At 41.1% G+C, this 18,797-nt stretch overlaps 1 protein-coding gene across 5 annotated transcripts; it reads right to left on the bottom strand.

Annotated features, from left to right (window-relative positions):
* Window positions 1-24: 24 nt before the first annotated feature.
* srl (sarcalumenin) lies at window positions 25-18,059 on the bottom strand. 5 transcript variants are annotated; one of them, XM_077559398.1, is made up of 6 exons: window positions 17,972-18,059; window positions 6,512-6,607; window positions 6,173-6,268; window positions 1,607-1,723; window positions 1,288-1,521; window positions 25-1,223 (listed from the first exon to the last, which is right to left on the bottom strand). In XM_077559398.1, exons 1-6 carry the CDS (start codon window positions 18,057-18,059, stop codon window positions 412-414), a joined length of 1,443 nt encoding a protein of 480 aa, XP_077415524.1. In that variant the 3' UTR covers window positions 25-411. The 5 variants fall into 5 exon arrangements, with proteins under 5 accessions (XP_077415524.1, XP_077415525.1, XP_077415526.1 ...); XM_077559399.1 differs by having other exon boundaries at window positions 6,512-6,610; window positions 17,972-18,047; XM_077559400.1 differs by lacking the exon at window positions 17,972-18,059 and adding an exon at window positions 14,447-14,560 and having other exon boundaries at window positions 6,512-6,610.
* Window positions 18,060-18,797: the final 738 nt, after the last annotated feature.

Here is an 18,797-nt window from a genome sequence, read left to right as displayed (position 1 = left end):
CTTACAACACAAACTGACAACACCTCGTTCTACTTCCTGTTTTATTCACATACAAGTGGGCTGATATTGGACTGGCTGTACCTCATCGCCCCAGGCCCTGTTTATGCACATCAGTCCTACCTCAAAAAACCCACGATTTCCAGACAGTCTAATATTTCAACTCAACACTTGGATCCTTAAGCTGCCGTCTTCAGACAATGATCCGCCCCGCCCACAATCTGCCTCATCCCACAGTCTCCAAAATACATCTCCCATGGTCTCCTGAGGAAAATAAAGCTCTAATATCCGTCTCCTTGTTATTGCAGGTCTTCTGAATAAGGGTTTGCCCTACATCAGAGCCTTGTCTTTTTCTTCACCTCCCCTGTCACCTTTCTTCCTCCCTCCCCCTCCTCAAAGTGTCGTGCTTATTTCTCAGTTTTTCCGGTAACGGTTTTTGGGCTTCTCCCCGCAGCCAGTAGCCTCGCAGGAAGACAGGCCAGGCTGTTTGCCCGAGTTGATGCTGCTCAAGAGGGCGGGCAATTCATTGGTGATGGCCTTCTCGATCTTATCCAGCAGGCAACCTCCAATGTAAGAGCACTGGGACGCCAAAGGCTTGAAGTTGGTTATCGTGTTGATTCCGAAGAAGTCACGGTAGGCGTCGCGGTTGGGGAGATCGAACTTGCTGACGTTGGTCTTGGCCAAGATGGATTTGAATATGTAGAATTTGTCCGGGTCGTCCACAATCTCCTTAAAGACGAGTTCCGGGTCGCTGAAGAAGCTCATCTTCTCCTTGAAGGTCTGGACGTAGCGGTCCACCAGGAGGCCGTGGATACGAACACGGATGCCGTGCTGGCGGATGAATGCGATCTTGTTCTCCATACGGTTTTCAATCACCTGGTTCAGATCTTCCAGCAGGGAGATCTCCTCCCGCTTGAAGAGTTCGCGACTGGTGTCCGGCGCGTAGTCGTAGGGCCAGAAAGAGCTGACGTAGACGCGGGGGGGCTCTGTCACGTTGATGAGGGGGGCCAAGCTCCAGAAAAGCGCTCCGTACACTCGCATCAGGTCCTGGGTGGCCAAGTTGTCGGCCTTGTTGAGGATGATGCGAATCTGTGACTCACGCCCCTTCAGTTGACGAAAAAGCATCTCCAGCTCCAGACCGACATCCAGCTTGGTGGGATCGAACACCACAAAGATCAGATCTGCGCGGTCGATGAACCACTGGCACACGTCATTGAAGGGGTAGCCTGGATGGAAGACAACCAGTTCACTAATGGCTTCTCATCCACACGCAACCAAATGTGACCATACCTCTCTCCTGCTGCTTGCGGTTCTCGATGATTCCCGGCGTGTCCACAAAAGTAACGCGTTCCAGCAGCTTGTGGGGCATCTCGATTCCAATCAACTTTTCCAGGAAGTTTTGCCCAAATTTCTCCAGTGGGGAGAAGGACCGAGAGCTGTCCGCCGCCATCACGATGCCCTCCACCGAGCGGATTTTTTCGCCATGCATGATGACGGTGAACTCAGAGGTAGTAGGCTCAGCTCCTGATGATTCCGAATCAATAACCACAATTAATACAACTTGTATCACGAGACAAATTAAATGGGCTATTGATGAACGTGTGGCAACCTGTGTAGAGCTGATAGGGGCTGTCATTCAAGCCCAGGAGGTAATTAATCATGGAGGACTTTCCTACACTCCATGGTCCCAGGAACAGAACCATGGGCTTGGATGTGATTTCTCCATCTGTGGGGAGGACAAAGAAACATGTTGCATGGGTGTAAACCCATGATACCGGGTCCAGTAGCACAGTGGTCCCCTGCCTATTTTTCCGCCTGGGACTGGTTCATGGTAGTACAGATTTTTGGCAACCATTCATTTTTTCTCAAATCTATCTGTGTGGCCCTGCACCAAATGGCGGGTTTGATGTTTTCATATACATCTATCTATATGCGGGAGTGTGCGCCTGCAAACAGATGTATATCAAAACGTTTTAGATTCATTCATTTTGTGTGATTAGGCAAACAATTCTTTTAACACACAAATGGGAATGCATAAAAATGTTGAACCTGGCAGGCCTAATAATCACATAGCCTATATTTGTGTAGCTTTTATATTACCCACTTCAAACAATAAGATAAAGTGTCCATAATCAGGCTTTGTTTGAGTATTTTTCCTCCCCTTCTCTGCAAAATTCGCTAAGGTTTGATTATTGGATGCTTCTGAAACGTTGTCGGAGTGATTTTCCTGTAGTGTAGGGTGTGTTAAGAACAATTTTTCCTCCCTGATTTATTCTATGATGGTTGTGGCCAACAATCACAACTTGTGTTAAACTTGTCCAATATTGATTTACAATTGCCAATTCCTAAAGACATGTAATGAAATCTGTGATTGTGGCGTAAAGTAGCCAACTAGGAGTCGGCTTGACACAAACAGAGGAATTACTAGTTTTGTTGCGTGATTGTATAATGCGTCCTCCAAGTCATTCACCACAATCAAAAACAACAACGCCTCCGCAATATAGTTACGAAATAAGATAGCATTAGCCTAGCTTCTCTACTCTTTCTTCTTTGTATTTTCGGCAGACTGGGTGCCCTGTTGACCACATGATGCCTCTCACAGGTCAGTCTTGGTACTACAACAGACTTCTGGTTTGGGGTGGAGTGGAGAAATGTTTGGCTATGTGTCTGAAGTACATTACACAAGCATAAGGGCAGTAAGAACACGCATGCCATTTTTTCCCCTCGTCATGTGCTGGTTCTCTGATCATCTAAAATTTGGATTTGATGCTAAAAATCTGTATATGTGTACTCCACTTTGGTTTAAATGAACACATTAGCCTCAATATAAGGCAGTAGAAGCATGTGATCCATTACCAGAACACTCATAATAATGGAATAATCCACCCCCAAACTAAATCAGACACTTAATAATAATAATAGTAATAATAATAATAATAATACTTGTGAGGGATGGGGAACCTTTTCCCTGGGGCTGTTCTGTATGTGAGAAAACTGAACAAATGTTAATTTTATATTATTTATTGTGAGCATTTATGTGTTTAATTGTATTTTGGGATTTTATTACACTTCCTCCATGGTTGTATTTGTTTCCGGAATTGTTTGATAGGCCAGATCCACAGTAGGTTCCCCACCCCTGATCTATACTAAAGAGGGGTCAAATACAGGGCAGGCAAAGACAAATGATTCAAGGCTGTGAAGCAGTTTTAAAAGCATGAGGAAAAGCATCATTAAATGCTGCACTAGAATGTCAGAAAAGCAGTAATTCAGGAGCACAAACCTTGAATGCAAATAGCGCCTTTCTTAGCAGTGTGATGTAATGCGTGTGTGTGTGTGTGTGTGTATGTGTGTGTAATCCTGTTTTTGTTACATAGTGGGTCCAACATCCGGGATTTCACAGAGTTATGGGGCCCACCCGTCCATGTGGGGCCATTTTTCAAATTTAGACCTCTTTTTGAGGGTTAAGACTTGGTTTTAGAGTTTAGGTTTAAATTGGGTTATGGTTGAGGTTAGGGTAAGGAAAAGGGGTAGGCAATCATTTTTGATGGTTGGGGTTAGGGGTAGGGGCTATTAACTCTTTGACTGCCATGGACGTTAAAAGACGTCAAGTAAAAACCTACGGAGGGCCGCCAATGACGTTAAAAGACGTCATCCAATTATTTTATTTAATTTTTTTTGAAACGGGTGGAGGAAAGCCTTGGCCAGCTGTGGTGAAAGTTTCAAGCAGATCTAGTTAGCCTAATGACTATTTTTGGCCCCTAGATGGCAGCAATGACTCTCTTTTGACAAGATTGGGTAGGCGTCAGTAGAAGACTTGAGGCGGAGCTAGAGGGCACAATGGCTGGGGAAGGGAAGAGAACATGGTGACCGGTTGCAAGCGGCTCACGCTCGAGCAGTTTTTTTCAAAGACGAAAAGCATTGACCAACGCTAAAGAGCACATTGATGACGACGATGATCATCATCGATGATGATGATGGTGACTCCGAGGTTGGAAGCATTGACGCGGCAGTAGAAGACGTGAGGCGGAGCTAGATGGCTGAAGAAGCGAACAATGGCGACCGGTTGCAAGCAGCTCACACTTGGGAATTTTTTTCAAAGATGAAAGGCATCGACCAACGCTAAAGAGCACATTGATGACGACGATGATCATCATCAATGATGATGATGGTGACTCCGAGGTTGACGCTGAAGTTGCAAGCGTTGACGCGGCGGCTATGACGACGTCATAAAGGTTCACCGGCTAGCGATGCTAACACCGGAAAACGCGGAGCACAACCGAGCACGCTCAGGCGGACGTTCAATCGGACGACGAAGAGTGCCCCGAGTCCAATGCATATTCATCGGAGTAGTGGGTACAGTCTGCTACTTGCTATTCCCCGGAAAAAAAGGCCGTCAAGAAAGTGTAACATCTGCACGCGAAAGGAGCCATCGCAAGTGAAACTAATCTATTGTGCAAATCCTGCTGCGTCTCCTTGCACGCATGGGAATGTTACAAAAAGAAAAACTGTATTTGAAACATCCACATAATTGTAAATAGTACCACAGTTGCACACATTTGTAAATAGTTTGCGAAATTGTTTTGTCAAATTGTTACACTGTTGAATGGAAATAAATGTATTTTGCAACCAAAAAACACTTTTTCATTGTTGGTGATAGCGTTTTACAGAAGTAAAGCACTATTTAGGTGTTTGTGGCATCATTCATGGACAAAAAGAAGTGTACAATTCACTAGAGTGCATGAAATAACATCGTTTCACAAAAAGCTCATTTTCTCCGCTTTTTGTTTCAAAACAGAGCATTTCGGTGAAACTAATCATTTTCTATAAGGTAGAAACAAACTCAGTTCAATCTTTCATTTGGTAGAATGTGTGTTTCCATAGTCCAAACACAACATTTTCTGTGGACCTTGAAAGATCAGTCAAAATGCTTAAATCGGCTGGCACTGGCGACATCCCGTTTCTGAAAACGTCTGGCAGTCAAAGAGTTAAATGCATTATGTCAATGAGATGGCCCCACAAAAATAGTGAAACAAACCTGTGTGTGTGTGTGTGTGTGTGTGTGTGTGTGAAACAAACCTGTGTGTGTGTGCGTGTGTGTGTGTGTGTGTGTGTGTGTGTGTGTGCGTGCGTGTAAGGCCACAAGTGAGTTCAGTTGTTTTCACCCCAACCTCAATGAATTCAGCCAAAAATGAGCAAGAATATTTTAGTCCCTTCATCCAAACCCATTCTTACTTTGCTGAAGCCAGAAGTGCACATGCAACCCCCACGCATTTTACACCATCACAATAAATATTTGTTTTTCTTTTATACTGGCCACAGCATTGCGTACACCTGCACGGGTCAATGGGACCCAGTACGAGAGCTATATAGTGCTCTTGTGTTGGATGACATTTAAGTGTGCACCTAATGTTGTGGCCAGCGATGTAGGCAAATGAGAGGGGTGGGCCAGAAAGGGGCTGCGCACTTGAAGCAGTGCCATGCACAAGTAAGCCCCAGCCGCACCCACCTGTGGCTGCGTCCCCCAGGGTTCGTCCAGGGTAGGCTGTTAGGTGAAGGGATGGGGAGGGGGACATGGGACGGGGAGGGGGAGCGAGGAGAGTGAGGAGAGCACGGTGAGGGAGGAAAAGTATGAATGGGTGGGAGATCCTGGCTGGAATCTTGCTTTTCATACTTCAAACTATGGAAAGATGCCTTCAAGAATTGGATTTTGTGGCTCAAGTGCAAAACTTCAAATGTCAATAAATAGAGCAAAAAAGTCATTTAAAAAGAGAAACTTTTTAAATGTGTTTTTGTAAGTAGAATGAATGGAATTAATTGAACCAAAAGATGCACTTGAATACATCTCGATATAAAGCGATTAAAAACCCAATGCTAATGGAAGGCTATAGGTCAATACAGCAGGAGTGGGGAACATTTTTCAATTTATGACAATTATTATGAGCATTTATTCCTTTGTACTAAAAGTTTTATTGGTTTTAGTATAGCAAAGTAGGTCGAACCAAATACTCTAAATGACCCACATGCTTGTGGACTCACGCTCCAGCACAAAGAATGAGGTAAAATAATCATATGGCTGAAGGTGTAAAAATCGCTATAGCAACACCAGCAAAACTGAACTGCACGACACAACACAACAACAAAACAAGACAAACATCCTAAAGGCCTTTGGTGGTACCTGAAATCTCGTGCTGTCTCAGCTCATTGTATTTGTAGGCCTGCTCCATGGGCTTGATGGAGGAGTGGTAGATCTTCCGCAACCTCTGCACAGCCGCTGGATGAACAAGACACAATGTATGAATTACCATTTATTTTGATTGGGGGGTAGTAGGTGCTGCTGTTTTTTGTCAGCAACAGATCTCAACTGGGTACACCCATTAAAACATGCATCCTAGTCAAGTAAAGCCAATATTCTTCACTATGGTCATTGCTCAGTGCTTAGTAAGAAATACATGAGAAAATCCAATGGCACCATCTGCTGGATCTGTTGCATTTGACAGCACTTTTAATTTCTTACCTGCATAGTCTGCTGCTTTTTCCTCAGTGGCAAATCGAAGCGTCTCTTCAATGTGAGATGTGTCTCTGAGGACCGATGTGAAGTCTTCTTCTTCTTCTTCTAACAGAAAGAGCAAAGACAAACATGTTTATCGTGTTCCACAAATATGAACTTAGGGGAAATTACTACACATTGACCGTACTGTATGGTAATAGTTTGTTGATTTATTTATTCCAAATTTTGTTCTCTTGGCTACACAATTGTTAATTTTCCACCCATGGTAAAATGTTGAATTCAATAGTAGGCAATCAAAACACAGTTATGTAAATTGTGGGGTGCCCCAGGGATCAATTCTGGGGCCAGTACATTTTCTTCTTTATGTGAATGATATAACAATCATTTAAAAAATTGTTAAAATGTATTTTGTTTACAGATGAAACCACTTTGTTTTATGACGGGAAAAATATATATAATGTATTACAAGTAATAGAGAATGAGTTCAAGAATATTAAGAAGTGATTCCATGCTAACAGACTGTCTAAAAATATTAATTAAATCAGATTCATGATTTTCAGTTGTAGAAATATGGATGTCGAAACAACACTGGCTGTGCAAGGCATTGAAATAGAAAGGACTAAGGAAATTATATTTCTAGGTATCATTATTGATGAACATTTAAAATGGAAAGTGCATAGAGAAAATGTCAAATCTAAGGTGTCACAAACTGTAGCTGTGTTACACAAGGTCAAAGAATCATTGAACAAGAATGCTTTGTTATAATTCGTTGATTGTTCCATACCTGAGCTATTGCATTAAAGTGTGGGGGTGCGCAGCCAAAACCTACACTGAATTCATCTTTCTTTTACAGAAAAGTATTATTCATGTTGTTTGCGGATGTAAATAAAATGACCACACTAACCCATTATTTATGTTATAAAAACTTAAACGAATTGATGAAGTTTAACCGCCTTAAAATATTGTACAAAGCCCATCATGAAATTTTGCCAGTTAATATACAAATTAAATTTATAAAAAGGAAAAGTGAGTATAAATTAAGAGGAACAGACATTTTTTCCAAACCTAAATATAGAACAAAACAAAAAGAACGATGTATTTCGACTCAAGGTATCTATCTGTGGAACAATCTGGATTTTAAAACAAAATCTTCTCAGTCTATTTGTATATATTTTTTTAAAGCATAAAAGCACAATTACTGCCAAAATATATACAATACTGTATAGCACAAGGACACACAGTTGAATTATTTTGTTGCAACACTGAAAGCGTCTTGACCGCTCGCTGCCCCCTTTCATTTCTTTTGCTTTACTTTGAATTTGAATATTGCTACATATTGTCTTTTTTCTTTTAAAATGAATGAAATAAATTGATTGATTGAGTCTAGTCTTCCCAGGCAAAACCTAAATCTAAAAGTGTGTGTGTAGACATTTACGTCAGTCACGTGGTCCAATCCTTTTGCTCATTTAAAAAATTGAGGCATTTAAACAAAAGGTAGTAGGAAGGTTAGTTGTGGTTGTGTATCCAATCCAGATGCAAATAAATGGAAAGGTAATCTGAATTGCTGATCTCTTGCCAGATATTAGTCTCTGTCAAATCCACATTTCCACTCTACAGCAACTACAAAATAGTGGCCTTATTCTTCTAAGACTTTTGGAAGCAAAGGGATGATGATTGGCCTTGTAATGATGTACACTGTAAGAGACATGTTCATCCATCCACCATCCACTACTGCTTATCCAGGGTTGGGTCACGGGGGCAGCATCTTTAGCAGGGAAGTCCAGACTTTTCTCTTCCCCGCCACTTCGTCGAACTCTTCCGGGGAGATCCCCAGGCATTCCCAGGCCAACTGGGAGAAATAGGGGTTCATCTCATTCCTCTAATTGTACGCTCCTAGCTCCTTTGTTTACATGCTAGCACCTCACACCAGAAATTCCACTGAGGAGGGAGGAGATTGGCAATGGAGCGAAGAGAAAGGACGTTAAAATGTTTTGGGGTAATGAGACGTTTGCGCCTGGATGTCGTCATTTGATGGAGATGTCTCCTAAAGATGAAGTCGTGCCATTGGTGCATATCGCCATCTGCATGTTAGAATTCATTATCACCACACATGTCTACTTTATACTTTCTGTTTCAAGTGAAGTTAAAATAAAGCCAAATATCACTAATGGAACTCTTCACAATTTTGCAAATGTAAAGGCGAACACGACTGGTCTGTCCCAAGCGAGTCTCCCCCACCCGCTCCACCCTCAATGCATGCAATGCCTATTTGAAATTACTTGTAATCATGTGCAAAAAAAATAAGAAGAGAATTAGATATGTTGCGTGTGCATGACTTTAAATGCGAGAAATTGAAGAACTATCATAAGGTTTTTAATTTTCTTTATGTGGCCAAATGCATTTGAGAAAAACAGCCAACAAACCTTGGAAGCAGAAGTATATGTTCAGCATAGTAATCGCTAATCATGAGCCAGTGTAATCAAGTCGTATTGGTATCGAATACTGACTGCCCTAAGTAGAACAGACGCTCAGAAAAATATGTCTGTTCAAACAAAAATAACACCCATGGTCCCCCTACTTAAAACGAGGGACCACCGCCACTCCAGAGGCACCGTCACCAAAAGTTCATGTGATGTTGTAGAGGCGTGTCAACCAGGACAGCCCCACATCATCCAGAGCCTTTAACCACAGGGCTTTGACACCAAGGGGCTTTAAACTACCTTAGTGACTTCAACACCAGAAATAGGAGACCCCACCTCAGAGTCCCGAGGCTCTGCTTCCTCAAAGGAAGGTTTGTCAGTGGAACCGAACATTCACACATTCACACCTTTTTGGACAATTTAGAGACCTAACATGCATACAAGCACAAGGACAACATGCAAAACCGGAAGGCCGGAGCCAGGTTGGAACCCTGGACCAGTTAACCTGTAATCCACTGTGCCAAACCGAATCCAAAATTGCATAATCTTGCCAAAAGCTGAATTTTGTGTACAGTTCGTGGATGCATCGAATCAGGTGTTCCGTGAGCATACATGTGAGCGAAAGTGAGAAAATCCGTGGTGTCACATCCAGTTTAGAAGCTCTCCGATGACTTAGCTCACAGCTGTTAGTACGCTCCGCTCTTAATTTAGAATGCAACCTCCTGAAAATAAACAGACATTTGTTTGGCATCACAATGGGCTTTGCAGCAGAGATAAGAGGGTGCGATGATGTGCAATCATCTGTCTCTTCTCAGCCATATTTAGCCGCCAATCACACACTTATCAGAGTCTGGGGTGGGCACAGGTTTTAGCACGCCTCAGGAAAACCGAAGCGCTATATATATATATATATATATATATAGTTGGGAAGTTGAGCATGGAGAGGGGAGGTGGGCTGGTGTGAGCAGACCCCCTAATAGAGTTGTGAACGCATTTTCACGATATTTCCGGCACATTTGTTAAAGATGATACAGTGGCAGCTGCGGCGTGGAGAGCACGCGCAATAAATAACCCAAATAGTGCCGTTGCCATGTACACACTTTCAGGACACTTCAAGCTTGACAATCTAATACAGCAATTAGAATCAAAATCGGTTATTTAATTAAATTAAAATACAACTATAAAATGAAATACAATCATAATTGCATTTTTTTGTGGTGGTAAAAAAGTTTGAAAACCTTCAAAGTAGTATTTGCGGGCAGTTTTCATTATGTGTCACTTATTGGTGTATTACTACAACAATATTTTCCTGACACTAATTACTATTTTCCCATTAGCCAAGACTGTGGCATCTTAGCGTATTACAGAAAGAGCACAAAAATACATGATTTGGTGATTTTTTTCAGAAAAAAAAAATATTTCCACAAAAAATATGAATGAAATGTTAAATATGAAAAATAATATAGAACTGTCCAACAAATGTAGCCATCCCACATCCAAACATAGATAATCAGTAAAGACTATAGCAGCTTTTAGGTGAGGCATTTAGGTGGTGGAGGAAGAACGGGGGCGCCGCTGATTCTCCCTGAGTCAAACTGCTAAGAATAAGCCTGGCTAATATTTCCCCTAATACAACGTGAGAACAAGAGAGACCAACAAGAGAGGGACCAAAATAAAAGCAAAGAATCCAAATACGGTAGTATAAAGTAGCTTGAGGTATCACTTTATCACACCACGTATGTGGTTCAAGGGTAGAGACAGTCGTCTTGCAACAAGAAGGTCCGTTGTTCGATTCCCGCTCTCCCCAAGTCATGTGTCTTTGTGTCCTTGGGGAAGACACTTCATACACATTGCCTCCAGTGTCACTCTCACTGCTATAGTAATGGCGCAAATGTTTGGTGGTGGTCGGCGGGGCCGTAGGCGCACACTGGCAGCTACGCTTCCGTCAGTCTGCCCCAGGGCAGCCGTGGCTATGTATGTGTGAGTATGTGAAAAATGTATCCACTGTGAAGTGTCCAAAAAAGCGCTGTATGAATCTGATGCATTATTATTATAATCGTGCATTATTATATTCTACCATACAATATTGTTTTTTTTCTCCATATATCATATTAGACTGTACCATATTGTACTGTACATTATCATATTGTACATTTTATATTGTACTAGATCGTACAGAACGATACTGTACCATTATGTATCATAAAATCTAATTTCATTCCAAATATATAACATATTGTACAATCCTATATGTGCCATCCTATATTGTACCATAGCTGCACCACATACTTCAGTGTCAAATAATGATATCATTTGTATCACATTATTTATTGTACACTATTATACAGTATTGTATTGTATCATATACTGTACCACACTGTACCAAACCATATTGTACTATACCGTATCCCTTTGTTCCATATACAATGCCATGCCATATTCTGACATATCCTATTGTAGTGTACCACAGACTATAATAATTGTATTGGCCCACTCTGTAATATATCAGGCATATACCGGTAACTGTAGTGTATAGTATCGTACAGTAGCCTATAATATCATTCATCCATCCACCATACGTATCATAATTTTACAGTATCATACAGAACCATATCACAGTGTATGGTATTTCATTCCATACCGCATCATATACTGTATATACTGCAACATATGTCATGATGTATTGTAATGCTGCATACCCGATGTAGAATCATACAGTACCAAATTATATTGTGATTCCATATTGTAATAGCACTGTATCATATCAAATCATACAGTATCAAATGTTTCATACCGTATCATGCTGCATTTATCGTAGTATACCATAATCACATTATACCATAATGTTCCACTACATTATACCATATATTGTGTTGTCAACACAATATCATATCACACATACAGTATAACGTTTCAATCAGTATCAAATTGTACATGCATATTACTGTACGGTATCACTTAATTCTATATCATATCATATTGTACAATAGCAAATGTATTGTACCCACTTATATCATATGGTACCATACAGCGTAATACCGTATCATATCGTCTAGTGCCACATATCATAATTGTGTTGTGTTATACATCTCCTCATTGGATTTGATCATCTCACATCGTATCTTCTCAGTTAATAAATCTCCAATCTCGCCATCTTTATGGCTTTTTCAAACACCAACTAATAAAGATCAATGAAAATGAATTCACAGGAATTAAGCTGGAAAATCTACATTATTTGCAGTCCCTGACTTCCAAGCCATTGTTACATGGGTGACCTCATAAAATAACACTCTTAATTAGATGACATGTCCACCTGCAGAACAAACTGCTCAGTCCAAAAGCCCTTCACCACTTCCCACCCAAGCACCACTTGAGTGTCTTTTTACACGGGCCTCCTGAGTGGACCTCAACTGGCGTGTGCGAACATGTTAACACCTTCCAATCTACTCCATCAACAAAAATCACAGAGGCCTTGTTGCTCGCGGACGGTGTGGCCTTGCATCAGCGCGCAAAATGAAGCCCGCAGGCGCCAGGGGAGTTGAACTCCCGACATTTGGGGCCCGGCACCATGTGTTCTCGCTGAGGCCGTTGCCACACGACCGCGTATCCGTTTGGCCAAAACATTCTGGCAGGCATCGGCACAACCGGATGGAATGCTCAAGCCCAAGTCATGTCTCAAATTTAGAAGCTCACCATCATGTTATGCAAAGGTATACAACATTATGTGGTTGGTTTACAGTATATTTCATTTATATGGCATATTCATACAACCTTCATATATGTACAGTATATCAGGGAATTTGTGGGATTTTTTTTTTTTTATGGATTACCAATTAAAGTGTTACCTTGACTTTGAGGTGTGAACTCAAATATAATTTCCTAATTGAAATGAATGGAATTGACATTTTCCCATTCTATGTCCCCCAAATTTGTAAAGTGCTTGCTAATAAGAAAACTCGCACTCTACAGTAATTTACTGCATAAAAATATACAAAAGCTAATAAGATAAAATAACAATCAATGATACTAAAAATAATATAACAATACAGGTATAAGAATCACCATCATCGGGGCTACATCATTACTGCACCATGAGATTGGAATAGGAAGTCAAACTAATACATGTGTAGTAAATTATTTCCAAAACTGTTATGGGACTTGGTTTGCAACTCTGTATTAAATACAAAAATGTAAGTGTCAAGTAACAGACTCTGTGATTGGGCATCTCGAGTACACCACACACCACAAGCAGGCACTTTTCAATTTTTATCTTTTTAATATTTGTCATATCTGGGGTCGATTCCATTTTTGTTTTAAATTGCTGAGGATATTAAAAATGGCTGTGTGTGAACTCTGGCTAAGTTACCGAATATGGGTCCTTGCTTGTCAAATTAAGTAGGCTAAAAGTAATACATCGTCCATTACTTGATACACAGAGCAAGAAACCAAGAGGCAGGATAATAATATTCTTATGCAGTGGATCAGCGGATGGATATGCTAACCCTTATAGTAGCCTTTAAACTAAAACCCTGTGGGATCAGGTTGCAGTGCTGCACAGTGAAGGTAAATTAAATTAGAGTGACCACCACGAGCAACTGGCAGGTTTGAGGGGCTTCCACTGGACAAGAGACAGAATTCGTCTAAATTTAACCACATTCAAACAGGTCTATCTAAAGCTAACCCTTTTTCCTATCCTGTTTTTAGAACATTTCTGTGAACAAACAAAATACAGAGATGAATTATACTTTTTTTTTTTAAATAATAATAAAAAACATTTTCTTGAGGTTTTTGTTTTTGTTTTGTTACACAATAGCACAAAAGTCATGATTGGTTGTGTTTACATGCGCTCGCAAAGGCCAGTGAGTCAGGGTTAAAACAAGCGGAAGCCCATAAAGACAAAAACATTTTCACTCATGGAGGCAGCACTTCATATATATACACACCATCAGCATCGCCATTGTGATGACAATAATTCAAGTATGCCACTTATCAGAAGCAAACACTGTTAGCTGATGCTACTCATTCACCAATAAAAAGTTTCCAACTTTTGAAAATTGCCGTAATATTTCCAAGTTGAATAGTCACTTGAAAGTGGCTCTATAGATCTTTTATAAGCCTCGAAGATCAAATCATGAGCGGCTAACATGTTAATTAGTGCAAATGAATAACTGCTCACTCACAGTCACAGTTTCAAAAATAGATAAGAATAATTCATTTTACATTTGATGGGTGGACTAGCACTTCAAAACCCAACAATTTGTCTACAAGACCCATAATATGTTCTTTGAAATATTGTGCGGCTTTGCGGTTAAATGTTGTTTTTAGACCGACATGGCATGGCGGGCCGTGTATGGACGTGGGCTCACACATGTCGCGGTGAGGAGAGGCCACGCTTGGACGCTAACAGGTGGTTGGTACTCCCCCATAGGTCAGACATAGCGCCACAATTGGTCAAAAGGCGGACACACACCGGAGGAGGTGGAGGCGGGGGGGGGGCTTCCTATTTTAAGTTTTGACTCACTGCGTGTGGACAACATGAAGACATCCACTCAATATTATTTCGATATCCAAACAGCTTTCTTCTGCTTCCGTGTCCACAAAAACACTTCTCCGCCTACTGAAGCCTTGATACCGGCCCTCATAAAGCAAACAAAGGATGAAGGCTTTTGCCGCCGAGGCGTTGATCTGACATCAGAGGACAACGTGACTGTCCTTGGGAGTGGGGCCTTTTGCCTTTAAGCTGCTAGTTGCGCATCTTATGTTGGTGTTAACCACTGTCAGCAACAGAGCTGAAAGTGAAAGTTGTGTGCAACGGCATCACTGATTGCGGTCCTAGCTTGAATGACACCCTGTGTAAGACTTCCTTTTGGCTAAGTTGACCTCAAGAAGGTGTTTAACTCATTCACTGCCATTGACGGCAATAGACGTCAAAAATTCCTTTGAACTATTTCTATTAGTTTAAAAAAAAATATTCTACTTTTGTTAACAAGAGTATAAAAACCTAGAATTGTTTTATTGTACATTTAGAACAGATATAAAATGTGTGATTAATTGTGACTTAACTAGTGAAATCATGTGATTAATTACAATTAAAAATTTTAATCGCCTAACGCCCCTAACTTTTAGTAATCGTTTCTCTTTGTTCTATTATCGGAGTTAACTAGTGAAGTCCTGCAATTAACTCATTCACTGCCATTGACGACTATAAACGTAAAAAATTAATTTGAACTATTTCTATTAGTTTAACATTTTTTTCTCACTTTTGTTAACAAGAGTATGAAAACCTAGGGAAAAAAATGATAATTAAAAAAATAATCGCCTGACACAATTTAAAAAAGAAAAGAAAAAAGAAAAGATTATTAAAAATTAGGGACGTCAGGCGATTATTTTTTTAAAATCATAATTAATCGCATGACTTCACTAGTTAACTCACTACTAATCACAAATTTTATATCTGTTCTAAATGTACAATAAAAAATCTAGGTTTTCATGCTCTTGTTAACAAAAGTGGAAAAAATGTTAAACTAATAGAAATAGTTCAAATTAATTATTTACGTTTATAGCCATCAATGGCAGTGAATGAGTTAATTACAATTAAAAAAATTTAATCACCTGATGGCCCTATTTTTTTATAATATTTTCTTCCTTGTTTATTGTTTTTTTTTTTTTTAAAGAAAATATTATTAAAAATTACAGCCGTTCATTGCTACCATCGAGCGCTCTTAATTAAGTAATACTTAAAAACTGTCAGGTAAAGCAAAGGAACGACAAGACAAGGAGCGAGAAGAAATCCCAGGATCGTCAACCCCGCTCACCCCATGACTGTCATCAGAGGGATGTCCCACTCATGCCACATTACACTCCAGGGGATCACATGGAGGCTCAGCACCTTTCATTTTCCACTTCCCCACTCAGTAGACAACAATTTTCCAATGGAGGTTAGTTACATAATCGTGCCAGTGCTGTTAATCAAAGTGGCAGGATGATCATGTGAACGTAATGAGGAGAAATTACATGACACTACAACCACGTCCATAATGGTCAATCAGCTGCAATTACACAACATCTTGATTATGTTCCATAGTCCCAGCGAATCTTGTTGCCGTTGGAATGGAAAAGTCACCCTAGTAACCAGTCTACCATCAACACATCAGTCTTTAGTCAGCAGGAGACAGTTTTATGTCATCATTTTCTTACTACCATTTCAAAAATCTTTTTTCAAAATAATGATTTTCGCTTTTATTTCTTTAAATTCTGCTGCAGTTTAAGGAGGAAATCAACCACAAAATGTTTATTACACTATGTTTTATCCACCCCTACTAGTGTAAACACGACATCGTGAGTAATATTGCGTTAAATATGAGTTAAGCAGCAAAATCCACCTGCTTTTAACTACTGTATCTTAGGGGGCGGCCATTTCGCCACTTGCTATCGACTGAAAAGGACATCACAGTTGCTCATAGCTCAGGTAAGGACCAATCATGGCTCAGCTGTTTTCTGAAACTGAGCCATGATTGGTTGTTACCTGAGCAACGGTGATGTGGACTTCAGTCGCAAGTGGCAAAATGGCCGCCCCCTGAGATGAAAGAACGAATGAATGAATGGCTTTATTACAGACTCAAGGTCAAGTCACAAGTAAGTCAAATTAATCTAACAACAACAATATTTAAAAATACACACACACACACCGAGGTCATATTAATAATATACATACACTAAAAAGCATCATATGAAAGGCAACAGTAGAAATGTTTCCAGAAATGGGACTGGTATTGTTTAGCACTGACGTTTTTGCTATGATTTCAGTATTTGTCATTTAGCCGGCAGATCAATTTGAACATTATATTTCTTAGCAGCGCCTGCTAAGTGTTGCCCCTTTCAATTGCAAACATTTCACTGGCACTGGTCCATCGTGGTCAAGAAAGTAATACTCTCAGCGCATCATTAGAGGCTATCTTGATTTTCTGCAAACTAGTTTGGCCACAGATGTGCTGTATATAGTGCAGTATAATATTATATCATATATATATTATTATATAATTATCTAAAAGTCGGATAGCTAAAATTGTACCTTTTATGCTTGATGGATACAATTGTGATTAAGGTGAGAAGTCTGCGGGTTCAAGAGCGTTTCCAATTGCTCTGGAATGCACTCTGAGGTTAGAGCCGCTACCGCTGTACAAACGTTTGAATACTCGCCTTAAGGCTTCTTTTTACACTCTTGCATTTGTCTGAATTATGTTGGCCTGTTGACTGCCACTGCTCTCTTTGACTCCCTTCTTCCCCGTGACAAACAGCTCGAAGCAAGCGCGCTTGACCTCTTTGAAGAACCGTGCCAGCAACTCTTTTCACAATAGTATTGCATTGGTAGTTGCAAGCAATATGAATGGTGTGTTGGAGACACCTGCGTGGCACTGTGGCAGAGTGGCAATGCGCAGCCGGTGTAACCCCTCCTGCTTGGAGAATGCATGTCCCTACAAGGCCAACGGCTGGGAATAAATTGTGATTGTGACAGTGCAGAGTGACGGCAGCTGTGCAGCGAATCTAAAGGCTCGCAGTGGGTAGGCCAGGGTGGGAGGAGGCGCTATAGTGGACCACAGTGTTGGGTTTCAGGACGCCTTCCAATCTTAGACACCTGACTGCCGCCTGGAATAAAAAGGCTCTGGCGACGGGCTGCTAGGGAGCTCAACGCCATCCCAAGGACGGGCAAGGGTGACACGCAAGGGTACGGCCCTGTCTGGATGGCTTAAGGCTGTGGGAGGGAGTGTTGCATGCGGTCAGGAAGACATTCTAGAAGTCGCCGTAATCCCTCAAAGATAACATGACGGGAGGGGAGGAGGCCGCATGTGTGCCACATGAGGAAAAAGTGTCATTATACACAGATTCCAAAAAGCGCCTCACGGTCGCATTTCGCCATCTGTCTTGTAACCGAGCCATTGTGGAAGTTTCGAGATGAAACGTGCACACTGTCAGTGTCAACCGCATTGCATTCACACTTGCTTTGACAAAGAAGGAGGTTGTTGTTGTTGTCGTTTGGAGGTCTTACCTGCCGTGGCCTGCAAAAGTAGCAGGGAGACGAAGCAGCAGACGGAGACGATGCTACCCTTCATGGTGGCGGCCAGGAGACCTCTCATAGTCCCGCACGCCCTATATATACCAAGGAGGGAAGGTTAAAGGGCAGGCGGGCAGAAGGGGCGGGGCCTGGAGACTGGCAGCAGCTGTGTGTTTGTGTGTGGGTTGTTGTAGTTGTCACCGCATGCCCAAAAGGGAGCATGTACGAGCGGCTTGGTTGTATCAAATCAATGTTCCCTTTTGAAGTCAAATGAAATACCATTAGTCTACACCAGCCCCCCAAAACAAGCATCACAATATTTGTGTTATGTGTTTTTAAAACGGGCTGTCAATCAAGTAACATTTTTAACTGCAATCAACTGCATGATTTCCATACAGTAGCTAACTCAGAATTAATCGCAGTTTGTATCTGTTCGAAATGTACAATAAAAGGATACTTTTTAATACTCTTGACATATGAGTGGCAAATATACTTACTATACCTGTTTATCTATATGTTCAAAATTTCTGTACACCATTCAAGCATTTGGTGAACATTTAGCGAACGTTGTGACCATAAACAAACCCAACATTCGCTAGAGTCGCAAACGTTCAGCCTCTCAGTGGTTTAAGCCAAAGTAGAGTAACGTGAAAATGTGAATGTGAAGCATAAGGCAAGGGGATGGTCTGCTACACGGGGACCCTTGAGTCAACCCCAAATTCCTGACACAGCTAAATGCTGGGCGGATTAGTGTTTTATCCAACAGAAGCAGACACTGTGGAAATTCACCACGCCTCAAGGAATCTCAATCTGAGAATTT

Source organism: Vanacampus margaritifer, chromosome 2, assembly GCF_051991255.1.
Source record: "Vanacampus margaritifer isolate UIUO_Vmar chromosome 2, RoL_Vmar_1.0, whole genome shotgun sequence".
Lineage (NCBI taxonomy): Eukaryota > Metazoa > Chordata > Actinopteri > Syngnathiformes > Syngnathidae > Vanacampus > Vanacampus margaritifer.
This window is presented reverse-complemented; position numbering and strand designations above follow the sequence as displayed.

Excerpts from the sequence above, each read along its gene's own strand:
- srl (XM_077559398.1), bottom strand. The coding sequence starts at position 18,059 with ATGAGAGGTCTCCTGGCCGCCACCATGAAGGGTAGCATCGTCTCCGTC. Across the intron at positions 1,724-6,172 it reads GAGACAGCACGAGATTTCAG|ATGGAGAAATCACATCCAAG; the intron begins GTACCACCAAAG and ends TCCTCCCCACAG. Across the intron at positions 1,522-1,606 it reads CCCCTATCAGCTCTACACAG|GAGCTGAGCCTACTACCTCT; the intron begins GTTGCCACACGT and ends CGGAATCATCAG.